Raw genomic sequence first — 20,638 nt, 5'->3', positions numbered from 1 at the left:
CAGTCGTTAAAATTATGACGCACTTACGTTACCTAATGATTACGTCAACAATAGTACTATCACGTCATAATGCTTATTGAAGGAAACAATCATAGAATCAAGATATTTGGAGATTGAACTCAATATTTATTTGTTTTATACAATATAAAATGGTTTGGGGCAGTTTACGCTTTATAAACCGCGAAGAAGAGACAAATCGTTCAGAACAGTTAAAATTACCGAGATTATATGTTTACAATAATCCAAACGACAAGTGATAAATGCGTGCTATGATCATTGTGACGTAACGAAAAAGTTCATACACAATTGAACGTTTTCGCTGTTCTATAGGTTCATATAAGGAAACATATTTGCAAATGTAAAATGACGGTAAACTGTACAAAATTCAAACGTAACGTCAGGCGTATTGATATGTTTTTGCTGTTAGTACTAGTCTTACTATGACGTAGGCAACATTTTTTATTAGATATAAAATATTTTAGCCAATCAGAAATCGCGTTACAACCAGAATAAGATTATATAGCGTTAAATATATAGTAAAATAACATCAAAGACGATGATACAGTCTATATCAAAATATTTAACGAAGGTCTAAGTGACTTTGTAAAATGTTTTCTTTCTGCCTTCGTTGAATTGGATTGTCCGTATAAAGTTTATAAAGCGGGAAAACTGAAAATTGTCCGTGGCCACAAATATCAAGATGTTCACTATGTTTAATTTTTCTGTACTCGGGTTGATCGACGTGTTGTTGTTTGTGTATAGAATATGGGTGCGTGGAGTTGTTCAGTTTCTCCTATAGAAAATACTCGTATAACATAGGTAGAAATTAAATTTATTCCTTATAATTTAATTTTCTTTTACTAAAATCAGAAAATTAGGCCCATTATTTAGTTAAAAGATGTTAATCGCAAATTTAGCGAGCTTAAAAAGCGTGGCCGGAAGAGCCGAAACCAAAATAAAGGAACTTCAAACCAAAAATACAAATTTAAGGAAGAAGCTGCGAGAACTATCTACAGAAAATTCGTAAACTAGAAGAGGACTCAAACAGAGAAAAGTTTATCATGGAGTTAATGAACAGAAAACTTAAGGAGATAGGTAAAGAACATTATGACAATGTAATGAAGATTAAGACGGAGGCAGACAAGACAACCAAACAGTTGAAAGAACAAAACAACGCCTTGCTGCAGACCATTCGGGCATTAGAATATGAAAAATAACATCTACAGGCCATGTTGCTTGTAAAAAAAACTTGAACGGCGATTTCAACCACAAAAGCAGCAAAGAAGACAACAAGTGGCAAACTTTTGATGATAAAAAATCAAATCACGGGGACATGTTTTACGCAGACGCGAAGCATGTGTCACAGTGTGAAATTCAATCATTCGGACTATTCTTTAATTATTATGTAAATTATTTTTGGGGGGGCTACAAAACGTATCCTCTATTTCGACAACTGTTTTTAAAACGTTTTAATTTCCGCGCAGCTTTAACCCCACATATCGGCACTCATCAAATAGGCAGTTAATTACAAATGTAAACAAATGCCGTTCTATCTATTCATTTGTCAATACCTAGGTATTTGAATTCATTTTACAATCACGTTAGGATAATTTGCCGAAAAAGTTAATTTACACAATAATTAAAAAATAGGCCGAATGATTGAATTTCACATAAATTTGACATAAATGAAATATGCAAATAGGAAGAATTGGAGCCCTTGTTGTTTTTAAAATCAAGGGCAGAAAAGCACGTTCAGACTTTTAAACTGTTTTACATTTATCTGCCAATTTTATATAGTTCTATCATTTGAGTTTTGTCAGTACATGCTGTGTGGATACAGCGAATAGGTCGTTTTCATTTTGTTTGTAATCCACAATACACAATGACAGACATGAGTGCTCTGTCAAAGATCTCGGAGAGGATGCAAATACATGAAGGATTTGTCAATTCCACTGATTCTTCCACAACTGATCTTCTGGCTTTCAGTAAAGAAGTAAGTAATGCAACAAAGGAATCTACGGATTGTATCAAAGATGTCGCAAAATACGCTACAAAAATTAACGAAGACCTGGCAAAACTGCGACAGTTGATCAAAGACTTCACAGTACAGATTGGAGACAAAATGAACGCTCTCGCTGAAGCGGGGTTGTTTAAAGGTAAAACCAAATTTTTAAAAACCTTATGATTTACTTTTTCTTAGGTCTACTTAAACGTACTTTAATCTAATTTTTGTTGATTTCAGATTTCTCAGACCCCACATATAGCGGGTAGGTTCAAAGTTTATTATAAGTGGATTAAAAATTCATGTAGAACTGCTACAGTATTTAATTTGAATTAAATTACATTTTGTACGTCATGAAACATAAATTAATTTGAAAGCAGATATTGCCTATAAAATATATCATTATACAGTATTTGATTTATCCATTTAGGGATGTAAGCAGTGGAAAACATCTTGCTGATTCATCTGAACACCGTTTCAGCAGGTAAGAAATATTTTCAACGTGGCAATACGCATACATTTGCATAGATATAGAATTGAAATTATTTCTTTGTATTGTCAATTTGCAGTGATAGATTTGATAAGCAGAGGGCAGAAAAACTAGTGCTTTTACAGAAAATTGCTGAACAGCAGCAAGAACTCCAAAAGGTGCTTTGTGAAACAGAGGGGCTTATAACAAAAGTTGAGGAAACAGGGTTTTTCACGTTAGGAGACTTCGACAATATTAACGGTCATCTAAACCAGTGGATCAAAGGCCTAGAAACTGCAGAAGAACGTGAAGAGAAAAAACGACAGGAAGAGGAAAGGAAGCGAAAGGATGAAGAGGAAAAGAAGAAAAAGGCTGAAGAAGAGGCAAAACAAAAAGCAGAAGAACAGAGAAGGAAAGATGAGGAAGAAAAAAGAAGGAAAGAAGAGGAAGAAAGACGAAAGGAAGAACAGAGAAAAAAGGATGAAGAGGCCAGAGCGAGACGGGATCCGAAAAACTGGCCCACATTCATGTAAGGTTCTACACGAGCTAGACAATACTTAGAACAAATATTTTGTTAAACATTAAAATGTCTTTTTCAAACAGATACGACAGACAAAAACACCACAACTTGTTCCAGCATGGAATTTGTTGCGCTGTGTCCGCCATTACTGGAAGTCAAGGTCTGGAGAAGGATGACATCGTGTGCGCAGCTTTAGACAGTCACATCGATTTAGAGCGATATCCAAAAAATAAAGAAGAAGTCCTTATATCATCCATGACTCAGATCAAACCAACGAAGGGGAAGGAGATAAAACTTGATGTAAGATGTTGTAACAAAGCCAGCGGTGTTTATAATTACGGGCCCCCAGAAGCCGGTCCGTTATTTGATATACATTCAGATATTGTAACTGCGTTTCTGCGGGATAGTTTTTTTTATAGAATTAATATAATGCTTATTTTTTAATGAATTTTAAGTAAATTTGCATGTAGAAATATGTTTTATTCCTTTAAAAAATATTACACATTTTTTGTTTTACTTGTAAATGTATAGTAGGTCATACTCTGTCGTGTTAGGTGCGTTTTTATCGAGACTACATGTATAATATATCTGGAAAATTTCGGAGTTTTTCATTCTTATCAAAACAATGTATCGAGATCGGTATACGGGACATACTTAAAGACCTGAAATATTGAAGACCTGAATGACTTGAAATTTTATATAAATGATCATGAAATATCAATTATTTACGCAAAAATATGAAAGACCTGAAAATTTGAGCTGACCTTATTTTTAAAATACTTTTGAGCAATTAATTACGCATGATTATCTTCATAAACTGAAGTGTAGATAAGATTTATAATTCCATTTAGGAAAAAAAATTATCCGGCTTAATTTTTACCCTTAGAATTGTGCAGTTTCTACCGGATGAGCATATGATCTTACACGTACCTTTAAAATAATCCATTTCTGTTTTATTTTGAAATCATATAACCTAATGCATATAGTTTTAATTCAATACAATGCAACAAAAAATAGAAATGATTTGAAATACATAATCTCTAAGAGAATAATGATGAGTTGAACTTTGTATTAGAATACATACAAATCAATGTGTTCTCTTATACTTCATACTATGGCAATGGTCATATATATACAATTACCGTTAGAAATGCTAACGAACTCGATTCTTAATAATAATAGTAAAATGTTAAACTTCAAAACGTGTTGCTGAAAATATATTAAAATTTACCATAAAAATTAGTAAACCAACTCGTTATTTTCTTCTCTTTGGTGTGTTTTTATGTAAACAATCAATGATGATTCATACAATGATTATTTTCTGCGGCCCATTTGACGCTTGCGTCAATATATGCTTTCTTGTGATATACTGAAACAGATATCGTAAGGTAGCTCGCGGGTTTACTGCTTGTGAGAAAATCTACAAGTTAAATTACATTATAGGTTTTTTGGTTCTCCTTCACTTTTCATATTGAAGAGAAATTCATTTGTTTTAGCTTCCAATGAAAGTATACATCCCTATTGCTTCTTCTTCAATTGATAATCGAGAGATAGTAGTCAAAATTTCAATGAATGATCAAAAGTGGAGGTTCGTAGATGCAAAGGAAGAGAAACCTAGAGGGGTAAAAGACATGGTAAGTCGGGGTTTTATTTTCGTTGTCCACTAGTAATGCTTTTTTTTTAAACCAATAGTCAGAGAACTTTGAGCTCTGTTTTATTGACATGTATATCCCATTTCGATTGTTAAAGTCAATTCAAAATACGCAGAGATTCTACGGAAGTAAAATAACTTTTCTAAAATACTTTATAAAATATATAATGCGTTTTTTTACCATACCTAGGACACTCAGTTTGTGATTATTGAGATCAAAAATTTTCAAAGTTTGGAGGTTATTGTGGTATCTCGTCCAAAACGAGAAAACATGAAGGTAAACGCAATCGGTGGATGGTTTGAACCCACAATTGACAAGAATGTGCGTATTATTGTTCCCCCGGGATGCTTCAAGAACGAAACCGGGGTCCATTTCAAGGTATATTTTCGGAAGCACCGGAATAATAGTTTTACATAATTTAATCTATTCATGTACATGTATTTTATTATTAATGATTATGCAATGTAGATCTAGTTATATTCTGTTTTGATTTCTAGGTTGATAAAGACCTGGCCAATCGAGCACAAGCAGATAAACAGTTTGAAAATATCAAAATAGCTACGTCATTGCTTGGAATAGAGTTGGATGATGAAAACCTTATGAACGTAGAAATGGAAATCTATCCCGATTTGTGCAAACTTAGTTCGTAAAGTTTGTTTTCTCAAAACAATCTCTACCTAATTTTTATTACTCAATATTTTTGTCTTTCTTGAGTTCAAGTTTCGTATCAATTTGCATGAAGTCATGCCAGTCATTTTAGGAAAAAAATGTAAATTAACCGTCGATGTTCAATTTTGTTTCCCAGAAAATGCGCCAAGGCATCAAAAAGTTATAGAGAAATGCCGAAACAAGCTTGTTACGGATATGTCAGTTATCCACATAGCCACGCGCTTGCATAAAGATGGCAAAATACAAGACGAATGTTTAAAAGAAATTAAGGTATCTATCTATCGATCAATCTGTCTGTCTGTCTATCAGTATCTTCGTCAACTCATTTACATATCAATTTTAACTTATAAAATGCTTACTTTTAGAGCAAAAAGACAGAAGGGATGCAAGCAAGAAGACTGCTGGAAGAATTTAAGAATTGTAATGCAGAACAATTCGCCTCTATAACCGAGGCACTGGAGAGAGAGAACCAGGGTCATCTTGCGAAACTTTTAAAGAAAACAATGGAAGATATCAAAAATGAAGAAGCAAATGCGGGCAGCGATTTTGTTGGTAATTTAAACAAGAACTTCATTTGAACTTTACAATTTGCTCAACAAAATGCAAAAAAATGATTTTTGATCGAAATATTTTCTATAGAAGGAATAAATGTTTGTCTCATATTATTTTAGAATATTAAAAGTTTTCTCCAGTCCTACAAACCACATAGATAATATCTAAACCAAGATGTATGTATTTGAAGTAAAATAAAATAAACTTGGCTAAGGTTTTTTATTTTTGTAGACATTAACAAATATAATACGGTGTTTCAGTGGTTTTTTTTTTGACTTACCTGTGCATTAAGATAAATAAATATTAAATAATGAAATTCTCTGTCTCCGGCGTTGACGTCATACATTTGCCACTCGCTATCTATAGAAAAGTTGACGGCAACCACGGTCAATTTTTGTTAATGTGTTTATCATTGTGTTTTCTATTAAGGTGAAAGTGATAATTTAGAGTTACAAATGGTGACCAGCAGCCAGTGCGGAGATTGGACTGTGATGAAGAAGGAGTCTCTCAAGGATTTCCCAGACGGTGTCGTCATTTCCTTACCGGCGAAAGGCGGGACTTTTGAGTGAGTGTTTTATGAAGTCAATATAAGAGTGGTGTTTATTAAAGGCAATATAATGATGTTTAATGAAGGCAACATATTTCTCAGTATCATGGGACTCATTGTGCCCAAAGGTATGGACAACAAAGAAATATCTCGTATAGCAGATTTGCTGTATCGACAGTCTTACCAGATTGACGCAAAACTGATCGTTCGCCACAGTGATACCGACCCCACCCATTGTCTGGTGCGCTGTGTGGAAAACGATAGAAGTATAGATGCTACAAACACGATGGAAAAAGAGGGATTTCAGAAAGGCCCCCCGGATTCGCCTGCCTTTGGAATTTGCGACGGAGAGGAAATCATCATGAAATTGGAAGGCAACCTTACTTTAGATGCAGACAACAAAGTGGTTCGTCTGAGGTATTATTTGAACATGGATTTGGCAAGCGCTTCGTTCAAGATCGACGTTTACAACAAAAGAGCTCAAGCTGAGGCTAAGGCTTTTTGTGGAGAGCTACGGTACAACGTAGGTGGTGCTGATCAGGGTCCACCAAGGTGCGGATCTATGGTTCTATCCATACCGAAGGTAAATTTTAAAAATACGGGGTAAATTGTAATTTAACTGTGAAAGAATTGAGTAAAATTTGTCAATTTAAAAAAAAATCGATAAAGCGTTACAATCAAATCATGTGGCTTTTTTTATTGTTAAATGCAAGAAACTCCACCGATTTGCACCGCTGACACTTGATGTTCAAGGTAATTATACAGTCATGCTAATATATAACGTTCAATTGATTTATTAATAAATCATTAGGAAGAATGTTCATCTGATATGAAAAATATCTCCATTCCTGTATGTCATTGACAACAAGTATGTTTGACCTTGCCCTCCAAATATGCTTTTCTATTTTTACATTTCGTTCACAATTAGGATTTGTTTGGGAAGTGTTCATTCGAAAAGTAATTATATAAATATTGAGACTTCAAATCTTGTTTGAATATAAATTCACTCTCAAAATAATTATTTTTTTGTTTTGTTTTATTTCAGTGAAAGTTGCTGCTAAGTACTTAGCATACCATCTTCCAAACAGACAAACTCCAAAATTGGAGGATTTTTATCTTTCTTTGGTTGACAATAACCATAAGAGATGTCGATCCATAAAGATGCGCGCTGACAAAGAAGCAGAAACAGGAACATTTAGAGAAATATGTGAAGCGTATATCAAGAACTGGGCTAGTCAGAGACCGAAACACGAAAACAAGGTAGGTCAAATTGCCGCACAAAACCCATTTATTTAGGAACTTTTTTTTGATAATTGTAAACTTGAATTCAAGCATAAAAAAATTATATTAATTCCCAATCAATACGTTAATCCATCTCGTACTTGCACACAACATGTCTGTCAATTCGTTGTGTACTAGTAATATGTTTAATCAAGACAACAAATGGTCAGTATATATTGTTTTTTGATTTATTTTAAATCGTTCATTTGTTTTGCTTTCCTTGACATATTTTATGTAACCATTTTTCAGGTTCAGACGATTTCAGACCTATTATATTTCTTCTCTACAGAATTTGCTGATGAATTTAATTTGTTTATGAAACCGTTTTCTATGAAAAATGGTACTTTTTTTATCCATTTCTAATTTGTTTTGTAAGAATTTGAAATACATTAACATCTTTATATATATAATAAACTTATTTATTTATATAGACCTTTTTCAATCAAACAGGAATACTTTCTAACAACGGCATCGAAGAACTTAGTAAACATATTCACGACAATTGGGAGGCTGTCGCTCAGAATCTTGGTATTGATGGAGATGATGTCGACGCCATTAAATTTGATTTTAAAGATGATGACAAAAGAGCCGTGCGCATGCTTGATAAATGGCGTCTTTCTGACAGCGCCATAGAAAAGGGAACAAACATTATGTCACATTTGTCTGAAAGCTTGAAAAAATCAAAATGCAGTCAAACAGCTTTGAAATTGGTAATGGCGAAAACTTAATATCATTTTTAAAAAAAATTAATTAATTTTGAATATATAGCTACATTTGGAAAAGTTTTTTCGTATATCAATATACATTATCTATCTATCTATCTATACACTGTGATATGCATTGCAGCATTGGCTTTAAACAGTACAGATTGCCTTTTGGACATGTCTTGTCTTGTACAATATTTTTATTATTATGGGTGCATGATAATTCTTTAAAGAGTTATACTGTAGAATGACGTGTGTTTATAGTAAGGAATATTGTTTTTCTTCATGATTAATTGTGAGTTTTATTTTCTTAACAATGTTGGTTTTTGTAGACCAGGAATTTTAAATTGCCTTACCATCATTTTTTTCAATTTTCACCAAAAAAAGAATCGAATAAAGATTGTGCATTCATTTGACATGTTTATTTTTTATGAATAGTCTACCCTATATTCTCTATTTCAATAGTTAACTTTACTATGCACATAATAAAAACAATAAGACAATAGAATATTTTATTTTCAACAGAAATATTTTTCAATTTTGAAAAAAACAACAGATTGTAATAATATCATAAATAATATTAATAATACTATACAAAATTTACACTAATCTCTCAGTTCATATTCTAAAAGAGGTTTCTTGGATATTCATTACAAAAAAGTGACGACTGTATTGTCACTATTAGATTTGTGTCATCTTATAAATCTAAATATAACAAGAGGCCCATGGGCCACATCGCTCACCTGAGGAACAATAGGTATGATAAAATCAGCTTAATGTAGTCATAATACGAACTATCTGGACAATGTACAATAATACATGTTGATCCTGTATAAATAAAATTTTCCCCTGGATATTCTTATGTTTATAATCATTAGTCCCTTTTTCTAACAGGATGATTTTATAGTCATATCATATGTTGAGTATTGCAGTTCTCAAAAAGATCCCTAACAATAGTTTATATATGGGATATAAACGTACATCAAACTCTGAACCTTCTCGTGAGGCCAAAGAATTGTCCTGGGGCCAAAGTCTTAACAATTATAAAGAATCATCTGGCTGATTAGTTTCTTAGAAGATTTTTAAAGATTTACCCTATATATTCCTTTGTTAAACTTTAACCCCCCACCCCCATTGTGGCCCCACCCTACCCCTGGGGATCATTATTTTCACAAATTTGAATCTACACTACACATATGTTTCAGCTTTCCTGGCTGATTAGTTTCTGAGAAGAAGATTTTTAAAGATTTACTCTGTTTATTCCTATGTAAAACATCGACCTCCCATTGTGGCCCAAACCTACCCCGAGGGGTCATGATTTTCACAAATTTGAATTTACACTACCTGAGGATGCTTCCACACAAGTGTCAGCTTTCCTGGCTAATTAGTTTCTGAGACGAAGATTTTTAAAGATTTACTCTATATAATCATATGTTAAACTTCGACCCCCCATTGTGGCCCCAACCTACCCCCAGGGCTTATTATTTTCACAACTTTGAATCTACACTACCTGAGGATGCTTCCACACAAGTTTCAGCTTTGCCTGCGGATAAGTTTCTAAGAAGAAGATTTTTAAAGATTTACTGTATATATTCCTATGTTAAACTTCGACCCCCCATTGTGGCCCCCCCTACCCCCGGGGGTCATGATTTTCACAACTTTGAATTTACACTACCTGAGGATGCATCCACACAAGTGTCAGGGTTCCTGGCTGATTAGTTTCTGAGAAGAAGATTTTTAAAGATTTACTGTATATATTCCTATGTAAAATGTCGACCTCCCATTGTGGCCCCACCCTATCCCCGGGGGTCATGATTTTCACAAATTTGATTCTTCACTACCTGAGGATGCTTCCACACAAGTCTCAGCTTTCCTGGCCGATAAGTTTCTGAGAAGAAGATTTTTAAAGATTTACTCTATATATTAATTTGTTAAACTTCGACCCCCATTGTGGCCCCACCCTCAGGTGAGCTATAAAGGTTAAGTTTACAATTCAATAAGTTGGTTTCTAGAAGAACAAATTTTGAAAATTTTCGTAATAAATATTGACAAATTTTTTACTTTTTTAATCTTTACCTTTTAAGATCTGTGTATAAACATAGAATTGTGAGCAAATCTCTGTATCTTGCTTATAATTCGAAGCTTAACACTTAAATATGGTTAGTAAATAGAAATTGTAAACAAATAAACACAAGAAACATGCACTACGTGTATAACAAATAAAGAACACAATTTATTTTTTCGAAATGAATCATATACATGTATATACCTACATATTTCCGTCAGCGATATCAAACTCTATTTAAACTGAATAAACTCGAGAAAATGACGAGCATCTCAACAAAACCTATTGTATTAATCTACCATTACGCAAAAGATAATGCCGAATTACCGATAGAATGAATTGTATTTCAGTACCCCTACATCAGATTTTGCTTAATTTGCGAAGGTAAACAGTTAACGTAACTGTTTGATTTACCGAAGTCTCTGTTTGATTTGATACGTAAAAATCACGAAATACAGACGATAGTTTCCAGGTTACAAAGCATAAATAATGAAAACGAAACGAAAATCAGAACAAGCTAACACCAACGTCATATGTGAAAACTGTCAACGCATTGAAATATTTAGCCTCAATTTACTTCACAAAATCGGCACCAATATATTTTTCATGTTTCAAAATTTCCCTTCATACGCGAACTGTTGCACAACAAGCAAATTCATCATAGTCAGATCGACCCTTTTTCGTATAATGTCATGGCTGCTTTAAACAAAGAACCTCGTTTTAGAAGTATGGAATAGGAGTCTTGGTAAAATGGGTATGCAAACCCGGGCCGTGTGCAAAATAAAAGCCGGGGCAGATCGGCAATCGTCAATTCCAAATACGCATTATTTTGCAGCAATATTTACAGCGAATACAAATATACTAGTCCATCAAATATCCTGAAATTTTAATGAGATTGGCAGATTAATAACTGCCAATCTTTTGTTTTGCCCAGGCCAAGTCTTGCCTACCCATTTTACCGGATGCCGAACTTGAAGCTATTAAACTGATTGAAACACGCCTTTCCTTTATTATTATTTTCGTAATAACTCAGATTTGAAACAGAATTACCCCTTAATTCTTGCAATTTATATTTTCCTCTCCATAAGGATAATTTATGCTAAACTACGTTGAATTTGCCTCGGTAGTTCTTGAGAAGAAGATTTTTAAAAATGCACCCCCCATTTTCTACAGTTTCAAGGTTTTCTCCGCTTTGAATACAGATCAGACTTTTATTTTTGCAATTTATATTCGCCCTCCCATAAGGAAGCTTTGTGCCAAATTTGGTTGAAATTGGATAAGCAGTTTTAGAGAAGAAGTTCAAAATGTAAAAAGTTTACAGACGGACAGACGGACAGACGAGCAGACGGACGACGGACAAAATGTGATCAGAATAGAAATAAGCGAGATCTTGCAAAAACTTTTCCAAGGCAATTTCTTTTCCATGACCCAAAGGTAAACACTCTGAAAAAAAGAAGAATATTTTTTATTTTTTTATTTGATCTAGTACCAAATCTTAAATACAAAGTTCTATGTCATAAAGATACAGTGGTAAATTGATGGCCTTAAAATCGTTTAGCCTTTATTTTAGATCGACATTTTGGACTTTTTAGAAAAGGTAGATCGAATGTGTGTCACTAGGGTGGAAAATGCTGCAATAACACCCACATCAAATACTACACCTTTTTCACACGGGGTCATTTGACGGCAACAATTGCCCTTTATTCATAATACAAGGTTACTTATTTGCAACATAAAATGTTCTACACTATTAGTAGTAAATGTGCCAATATGTTTTAAAAATGTGTGTGGCTTTTGTAATATTGAAATTAAATTTACCAATCTGCAGCTACGTGAGATAATATAAGTACCGTTGCCAATCCATTAAACTTTATTAATTTTATCACACGTTCGATGAAAAATCTTGTTAAAACTTTAAACTCCTCTTCTATAACATCATGATACACTGTGAAAATGTGTCACTTTTAGAACACCGTAGATTGATACCAAGTACAAAAATATATAGGTGCACGCAATTCAAACTAATCTTAAGTGCAAGAAAATATTAATAAACTATATCACAGAAAAATAAATATTTACAAAATTGTCCTGGGGAAACAAAACCATTTTATAGTTAGTTTACCTTAAACAGGCAATTCGATTGGTAGGATTAAATCATAGTAAACATTTGCAATAAGTTATACTTGCAAAATTAGTAACGAAGTAAGTTGGTCAATATGGAGTAAGCCTATAGATTACTTAGTAACACACTTTCTCCAAAAACCTTACCATTCGTTCTGAAAATATAGGTCACACACCAGTTTAGACGATCTTTCTTGTACATTGGACAACATCAACGTTGTAGGCATAAAAAAATATCATTTGTAGATTGAAAAAAATATTTTGTATGAAAAAATGGAACCCTACCAGAAATTCAATAGTATACACCGAAATATTTTTTTAAATTTTTGATACCAATGATTAATTTAATCATTCTGAGATTTTTCTATTGAAAGATATATTTTGAGCAACTTGATTCAGGAAATTGAAACTTTTCACAAATGAATTAATAAATAGATAAAACAGAAATTTCAGAACAAATCTACAAACTGAAACATTTAAAAATATATAAATAGGTATTTACGAGGGTCAATCAAAAAACACGAAGACAATGTGGCTGTCTATCATATATTTTTCATGAAAGTCATATTTAACAGATTAATCTGTGCACCTACACTTATGTTATTGATATGCAAAGTTTTAGTCCATTTGATGAAACGGTATTTTTGTTACCCCTTTTTAAAAACAACATGTTTAGTCACCACGGCGCACAGTAACGTTCAAAACATAACGTCAAGATTAAACATGCACAGTTTATAGATATACCCCATCTTTATATCACGCTTAGTCTCTTGAGCCGTTCTCCTTACAATTTAAAATGGCACTGAACCCCTTAACATCTTATTTGCACACATTTGTTCGAAAATCATAAGTTATTTCTTCAAAGTTTTCATTTTCTAACCGTGTATCTATTGGTTTACAGTAAGGATAACCCTGAACGTCGGTTGACGTTACTTTTTTTTGACCAAATATTTACAGATATTCTACTCTCTTTCGTACTGTTTTATAATCAAAATACAATTACCACCACCCCCACAAAATTCATTACAGTTAAACACAAACTTGCAAATAATTGTTGACTTATTTTTGCACCACTGAGCATTTTCATAGCTTGTATCGGCTTTTTCCTGAGTTAAATCCATTTTGTTTGTACTTCTCGTTGCGCCGTGACGTCCGGCGACGTCGATGTTTTTAGTCAATTCTAAAGAGGACTATCTGTCTCTAGTAACTAATATCTGTTCGACAAAACAATATATCCCGTTATTATTTGGAACATAGAATACCATGACTATACTTAGTTTGAGTTCTCAATATTTTTTTATTTTAAGCCCAATCTATAGAGATATTACTTTCAACATTATATGGTTTATTGTTGACATAAAAAAATTTTGACCGTGCGCCGTGACCTCATTTTTGCAGGATTAGATTCTAAATAATTCTAAGAAATTAAGGAATTTATTAAATTTTTTTCTTGCAAATTGTTGGAAACTATTGCTAAATTATGTCTACTAAATTTAGTAATGATATGACGTTAAGTAACATAGCTATGACAAAAGTCTTCGTATTTTTTGATTGACCCTCGTACATAGCTATAAAGAGATATGACAGCATGAAATGAATATAGTTACATACAAGTTAACATTAAATTGGAGTATTTAGATACATGTACACATCAGGAAAAAGGGAAAAGAGAAAAAATATACAAACACAAACACAATGCAATTACAGTACAGTATATATTAATATGTATCTGACAGCAACATGTAAGCAAATGATAAAATGGGTTGTAAATTTTGCCTATAATGTATTTAAAAAAATATTTGTTCATCTCAGGATACATGAAATAACAAATCATATAAAGGTCAATAACTAGTAATATGTGTATCTGTTCATATTCAAACAACCTCGTTAAATGTTTACAATATAAGTATCGAATAAAAACGCAGACACAAATACTCAAGTCTGATAGAGGATATCCATATCCAATTTGCATGTTTATTGATTAAAACAGTGTATAAATGGGCCGTCCTTAAGGGGCGATGGACAGAAGGGGTTTGTTTTATAGATCTTCCTTTACATTGCAGCATATTCGATTTGGGAATGAAAAAAAGTATGTAAAACACATTTCAGAGGCAAAGTCAAGATTGCTTATTTTCTCCAAAACTTTTCTTACTTTAAAATTTTGTTTAAAAACCACACATTTTTTCGCATATCACCTTTTTAGGATTTGAAGGATTGATTGAAATTATAGAGGGGGAATAACAAACATGAATTAACATTTCTAAATAAGAAAACAAAACCGTATAGACTAGATAACACGAAGATTTTTTCAATAGATTGCACTATATAATATAAGATGTATTATTTATTGCCATGTATGTCATCAACTGATCAGCAAATATAAGAGAGAACAAGGCAATATCTTCATTTATGCTCAAAAGAGGAATAACTCTTGCTGAATTCTTACATAGGTAATACAACATGTACAAACTATACAACTATGTATAAACCCAGAATAAACATGTGCGATTATTGAATTCTTACGTCATTCTAGCTCAAAATCATAGACCCTTCTACAGAGTTTTACAATTTTGATAGTAGGCCGTACTTTCTGCGACCCTTTAATACAGTGCAATTTTATTTTAATTTTAGAAGAAAGAAAACTTTGAAATCGACTTAAGTTTGATTTGGAGTTTTATGACAAACATTTTGTAATGCAATATGAATATTTAAAATATTCTAAAATGACAAACACCACGAACAGTTTGGACAGCCCCCGTATATACCTGAAAGTTTCAATTTTAAAATTCTAATCCTTTCATCATCATTCATGTTCATTATTTTAAGTTACATGCTGAAATATCCTGATAGCAAATCTTAACAGCAATTTCAATACTTAAAATATCGGTTTTCAAGATAATATTGTTACTAAGCATTGTTCAGGAATGAGTATGCAAGACAATATACATATACGGCATGTTTCAAGTTAAATATATTGTGTGGATGCAAGAAAAAGTATATTGTACTTTTGTATTAAGAAACCCAGTAAATATACAATAAACAATATCACCATTTCAATTAACTGGGCGAGTGTAAAATCAAAATTAAACAATATGAAGTATTGTCCATTTTTATGTGTCATTTACATTTGCACACCCATCCAGCAAAATTTAAAAAAATATTTTACTGAATTAAATACTAGTAGTTTATCGTGTAATCATGAGTATAAACATTCTTATTTAAAACATAATTTTGGAAATACAAATATCACAAAACAGCAATTATACCCGAAAAGTTCACCCTAAGTAACACAGTTCTAATATATTTGAAGGGATTGCGCGGATCAAGGGAGGAGGGAGGGTGAAGACCCCCCCCCCTGCAAAATACAAATTACTTTAAATTTACATCGAAATGTTCCGTTTCTTTGTCCGACTGTTAAAACTATGTAGACGCGTTTATCCTATGAATAAATATGAAAAACCTGTAAAAAGTTTAATAAATAAATCCAACTTATCGATAACAATTTTTTAAGTTGTGTTTATTTTCTGTTGCATTTAGAACCGGTTTTATGATAAGAATTCTAAGATACGGGTCAATTTTGAACAGACATGTACAGGTATTTATTCAACACTTTGGTCTGAATATTCAGCGTTGAAATGAACCCAGTGTCAATTTTTAACCCGGGTCAAAATTCTTAATTACGCCGACGAATCGACCGATTGACTGAATCTATAGCTAGCAGCTAACAGAAACACTCTCACCAAATGGGAAAATCGGCGGTAATATGAAAAGAACTCTAATGCACGATTTTGTAAAGAATAATTCAAAAGCATGTACAAATCATCACTTTATTCGTTTTGTTCTCTGTTGATTTTAGAATTAAATGCCACCTTTATTTGCTTATACTAGCTGTTTAATACTTTATTTACAATGTTTTCAAACATATGCAATGCATATAAGTCTTTTTATAAGACTGCATTTGCCAACAGATTAAAAAAACTAGATTCTCTTCGACAGTCGTCATGTTGTATTGAATTTTATGAACACAGTCTGAATTGAATTGAGAACACAATTCTTAATTGTTAAACCAATAATCTGCAGCTTTTTGTCGTTTAAAAAGGGTGTATAGAAGCATAATTGTAAAGCATGTAAAATTTAATTCAAAATTCATTATTTCTTACGGAATATATCAGCTTTTATTTGTCTTTAAACCCTTTTTTTAAGAATGTCTTTGAATGAGTTATTATTTTAATTTAAGAAGAAAAAACAACATTTTGAAGATATCAATTTTCAATTGACATGCACTAAGAGTACAACTAACATTTTACTAAACACATATAAAACTATTTCTGTCTTTTTTGGATCTATCAAACAACCAGTACAGTAATTTTGAAGAAAAAACCCACTAGTTGCCATTGTTTAGGATTTTATATATGTTAATGAGATTAGTTATCAAATGGGATTTTTTCTTTAGTGAACTTCTATTATTTAAAGGGGAAAATATTATATTTTAAAAATGATTCAAGAATTTTTAAGAGACTGGTGAATTGTAACATATAAGGAAGTTTCGTTTGTAGGAAAGAAAAAATTGGCTAGCATAATTTGTTATTAGAAATTATAGAAAAAGACTTCAAGTACTTTCAAAAGTAATAAAAGCCTTTAAATCTTTTATCGATTTTTAAGAGTTCGGACAAGCACAGTAATACTTTTACATTTATTTTATGCTAGAGCTAATTGGAAAAGGTGTCGCAATAAACATTAAAAAGTGCGATGCTAATACTTTTAAATTTTTATTCATCATGGAAGAACTGATCATTTGTACTTTTTAAAATTTCAATAACTTAAGTTTGAATTGGCACAATAAAGACATTTAAACTATTTGAATTTATTTGCCAACGTCGTTAATTTTTCACATTACAAAAAGTGCTGATACAACGAATAAGAGGTTGTGGTTTAGTTCTGCAATTTTCATTGCAAAATGGCGGACATCAGTGCTCTATCAATGATTTCGGAGCGGATGCAAATACACGAACGATTAGTTAATTCCACAGATTCTTCCACTACCGATCTTCTGGCTTTCAGTAAAGAAGTGAGTGATGTATCAAACAAAACTACGAATTGTGCCAAAGACGTCGCAAAATATGCGACAAGAATTAACGAAGACCTGACAAAACTGCGACAGTTGATTAAAGACTTCACAGTAGAGAATGGAGACAAATTAAAATGAAAACCCTCGCAGAAGCTGGATTGTTTAAAGGTACAAAAACACAAAAAAAACTGGAAAACTATGTTTGACTTCTTCCTGGATTTGAATTAACGCAGTTTTCATCATTATTAATGGTATCCCATTTTGTTGGTTTCAGATGTTCCAGATCCCCATTTTAGTGGGTAGGAAGATTTTGTTTCAAATTTAATTGTTAGTCGTTATATCATGTTAAGGTATTATAATAATTGGTCTATCCGTATATCATGTTAAGGTATTATAATAATTGGTCTATCCGTCAGGTATGGAAAACATCAAAATTAATCGGAACATCGTATCAGCAGGTAGTAAAAATTTTGAATGTACTAACGGGCATCACTCGGATTAGATAGAGAAGCGAAATCAAACATTTTAATTTATCAATTTGCAGGGAAAAATTTGATAAGAAAAGGGCAGAAAATCTAGTGCTTTTACAGAAAATCGCCGAGCAGCAACAAAAACTCCAGAAAGGGCTTTGTGAAACAGAAGGACTTATATCAAAAGTTGAAGAAACGGGGTATTTCACGTTAGTGAACTTTGACAATATCAATGGTCATCTAAACCTGTGGGTCAAAGGCTTAGAAACTGCTGGAGAACGAGAACACAGAAAACGACAAGAAGAAGACAGTAAGCAAAGACATAAAGAGGAAAAACAGAAAAAGGCTGCAGAAAACGCAAAACGAACAGCCCAGGAACAGGGACGAAAAGTGGAGGAAGAAAAGAAAAGAAAACAAGAAGAGCAAAAAAGGAAAGATGAAGAAGAAAAGAAAAGGAAACAAGTGGAACAGAGGCGGAAAGATGAAGAGAAAACAAGAAGAAAAGAAGAGGAACGGAGATGCCAAAGATCTAGAAATGAGGTCGCTAGCGTGCGGCGACATTCCTTGCCTCACGCTCTACAAAATATATTATCTTCAGAAATATCTATCGTAATGCATTAAAATTTTCAGATCTGAACTGAATTAGGTAGATTTCTCAAAGCACAAGTTTTTGTCACTTTATGCAGATTTTTCACGATTGTCCGCATCTGTGACATTACTTTTGGATCAACCCTAGTATATATAGTGAAGATTCTAAATTGTAAAAATCGTGATCCCTGGGCTGCGTTCAAGATCGTAGCTGCTACGTAAGGCTACGTAGTTGAACGGTAAGCCAGCCTAGCCGCTACGTAGATATTCGTAGCCTAAATATTTTATGCTAAGCATCAAATTCAAGATGGCCACCTTAGTTACCACTTTGTAATAAACATGAAATCTATTGTTCATCCCTTACGTTATTATGAATTTTAACATGTATATTTCCACTTGAAATAAACAAATTTTGTCGATGTAATAAGTCTTTAGTTGAATATTTCCAACATCAAATCTGAGACCTAGCGGTCCGTTCAATAGACCTAGATATCTACGAACTAGCGGCTTGGCTAGCTGCTACGATCTTGAACTCAGCCCTGGTCCAATACTGGGCCTTAAGAGGGATTCAAAGTTCAACACAGAAATGTATACGGAAAATGTTTAACACAATTGAATGATACAACGAGAATAATACAAGAAACTGTGGATCAGGTGAGCGATGAGGCTCAAGGGCTACTTGTTTAAACATATTTTCAATCGAAAAAGATATGGGTATTGAGACAAATCAAAGTACTTTTTTTAAAGATAATGCTCTGTCAAAATCATTATTATTTTGCACTGTCTTTATATTTCAGTAAAAGTTGCTGCTAAATACTTAGCACACCAACTTCCAAGCAGACAAACTGGACGATTTTTATCTCTCTTTGGTTGACAATAATCGTAAGAAATGTCGATCCCTAATAACGCGCGCTGACAGAGAAGCAATTCAAACATCCAGAGAAATATATGAAGTTTATATCAAAAGCTAGGCTAGTCAGAGACCAAAAACGGAAACAAGGTAGGTCGCCATCATTATCAGAATTGCCGCGTAAACCCAATAGGAACCGATTTGGGATAATTGTAAACTTAAATTCAAACATTAGAAGGTGATATGAAATAGATCTTTGCAATGCGCGATTTCATGTCGCACTTGTGTACACTTTGTTCGTCAATTCGTCGCAGGCTATAATATGATTAACCTATTCAACAAATATTCAGTACATATTGCTGATTTCTTTTGAATCGTTTATTTGTTTTGATTTCTTTGAAATATTTTCGGTAACCTTTTTTTCAGGTTCAGACAATTTCAGACCGATTATATTCCTTCTGTACAGAATTAGCCGATGAATTTGATTTGTTTATGAAACCATTTTCTATGGTGGCATATCTCTGCCTCTTGCGTGCAAGTTATTTTTTTATTAATTATGTCGACATCCAAGATGAACATGTTGACATGCAAGATAGTTATGTCAACATGCAACATAACTATGTTGACATGCAAGAAAACTGCAATCAAATAAGAGTTTAAAAAATCTCAAATATCGCCAACATGTGACATCCAAGATGCTAGATACGCTTCCTATTGATGTCAACATGCAACTTATTTATGTTAACATGCAACTTCTTAATGTCGACATGCAACTTATTTATGTCGACATGCAACTTAGTTATGTTAACATGCAAGATAGATATGGGTATATCCCTCTAACTATTTTTAGAATCGGTAGGACAACAAAGTAGTGCCTTTAAGCAAAATAGTCCCTATACTTTCAGAGCGTATATACATTTATTGGGACATCTTAAATCAGGATGCTTGACACATGTAAGAAAAGAGGATTTTCAATTTTAAAAACAAGTGTCAAAATTGAATTATCATTTGAAGAAAAGAATTGAAATTGTTTGATGTACACTCTTTCCAAAACTAAGAAATTTCCTACTTTTACTTTCA

At 32.7% G+C, this 20,638-nt stretch overlaps 1 protein-coding gene across 1 annotated transcript; it reads left to right on the top strand.

Annotated features, from left to right (window-relative positions):
• Window positions 1-1,882: 1,882 nt before the first annotated feature.
• On the top strand, window positions 1,883-18,741 carry LOC136275582 (myb-like protein X). The gene is made up of 13 exons (XM_066085172.1): window positions 1,883-2,156; window positions 2,243-2,267; window positions 2,433-2,486; window positions 2,572-3,000; window positions 3,075-3,291; window positions 4,488-4,625; window positions 4,833-5,021; window positions 5,141-5,248; window positions 5,678-5,864; window positions 6,294-6,429; window positions 6,514-6,963; window positions 7,573-7,671; window positions 18,195-18,741. The coding sequence occupies exons 1-13, from the start codon at window positions 1,883-1,885 to the stop codon at window positions 18,739-18,741; spliced, it is 2,853 nt and encodes a 950-aa protein (XP_065941244.1).
• The last annotated feature ends 1,897 nt before the right edge of the window (window positions 18,742-20,638 follow it).

Source organism: Magallana gigas, chromosome 5, assembly GCF_963853765.1.
Source record: "Magallana gigas chromosome 5, xbMagGiga1.1, whole genome shotgun sequence".
Classification (NCBI taxonomy): domain Eukaryota; kingdom Metazoa; phylum Mollusca; class Bivalvia; order Ostreida; family Ostreidae; genus Magallana; species Magallana gigas.
Note: the sequence above shows the minus strand (reverse complement) of the source record. Positions and strands in the feature narration are given on the sequence as shown.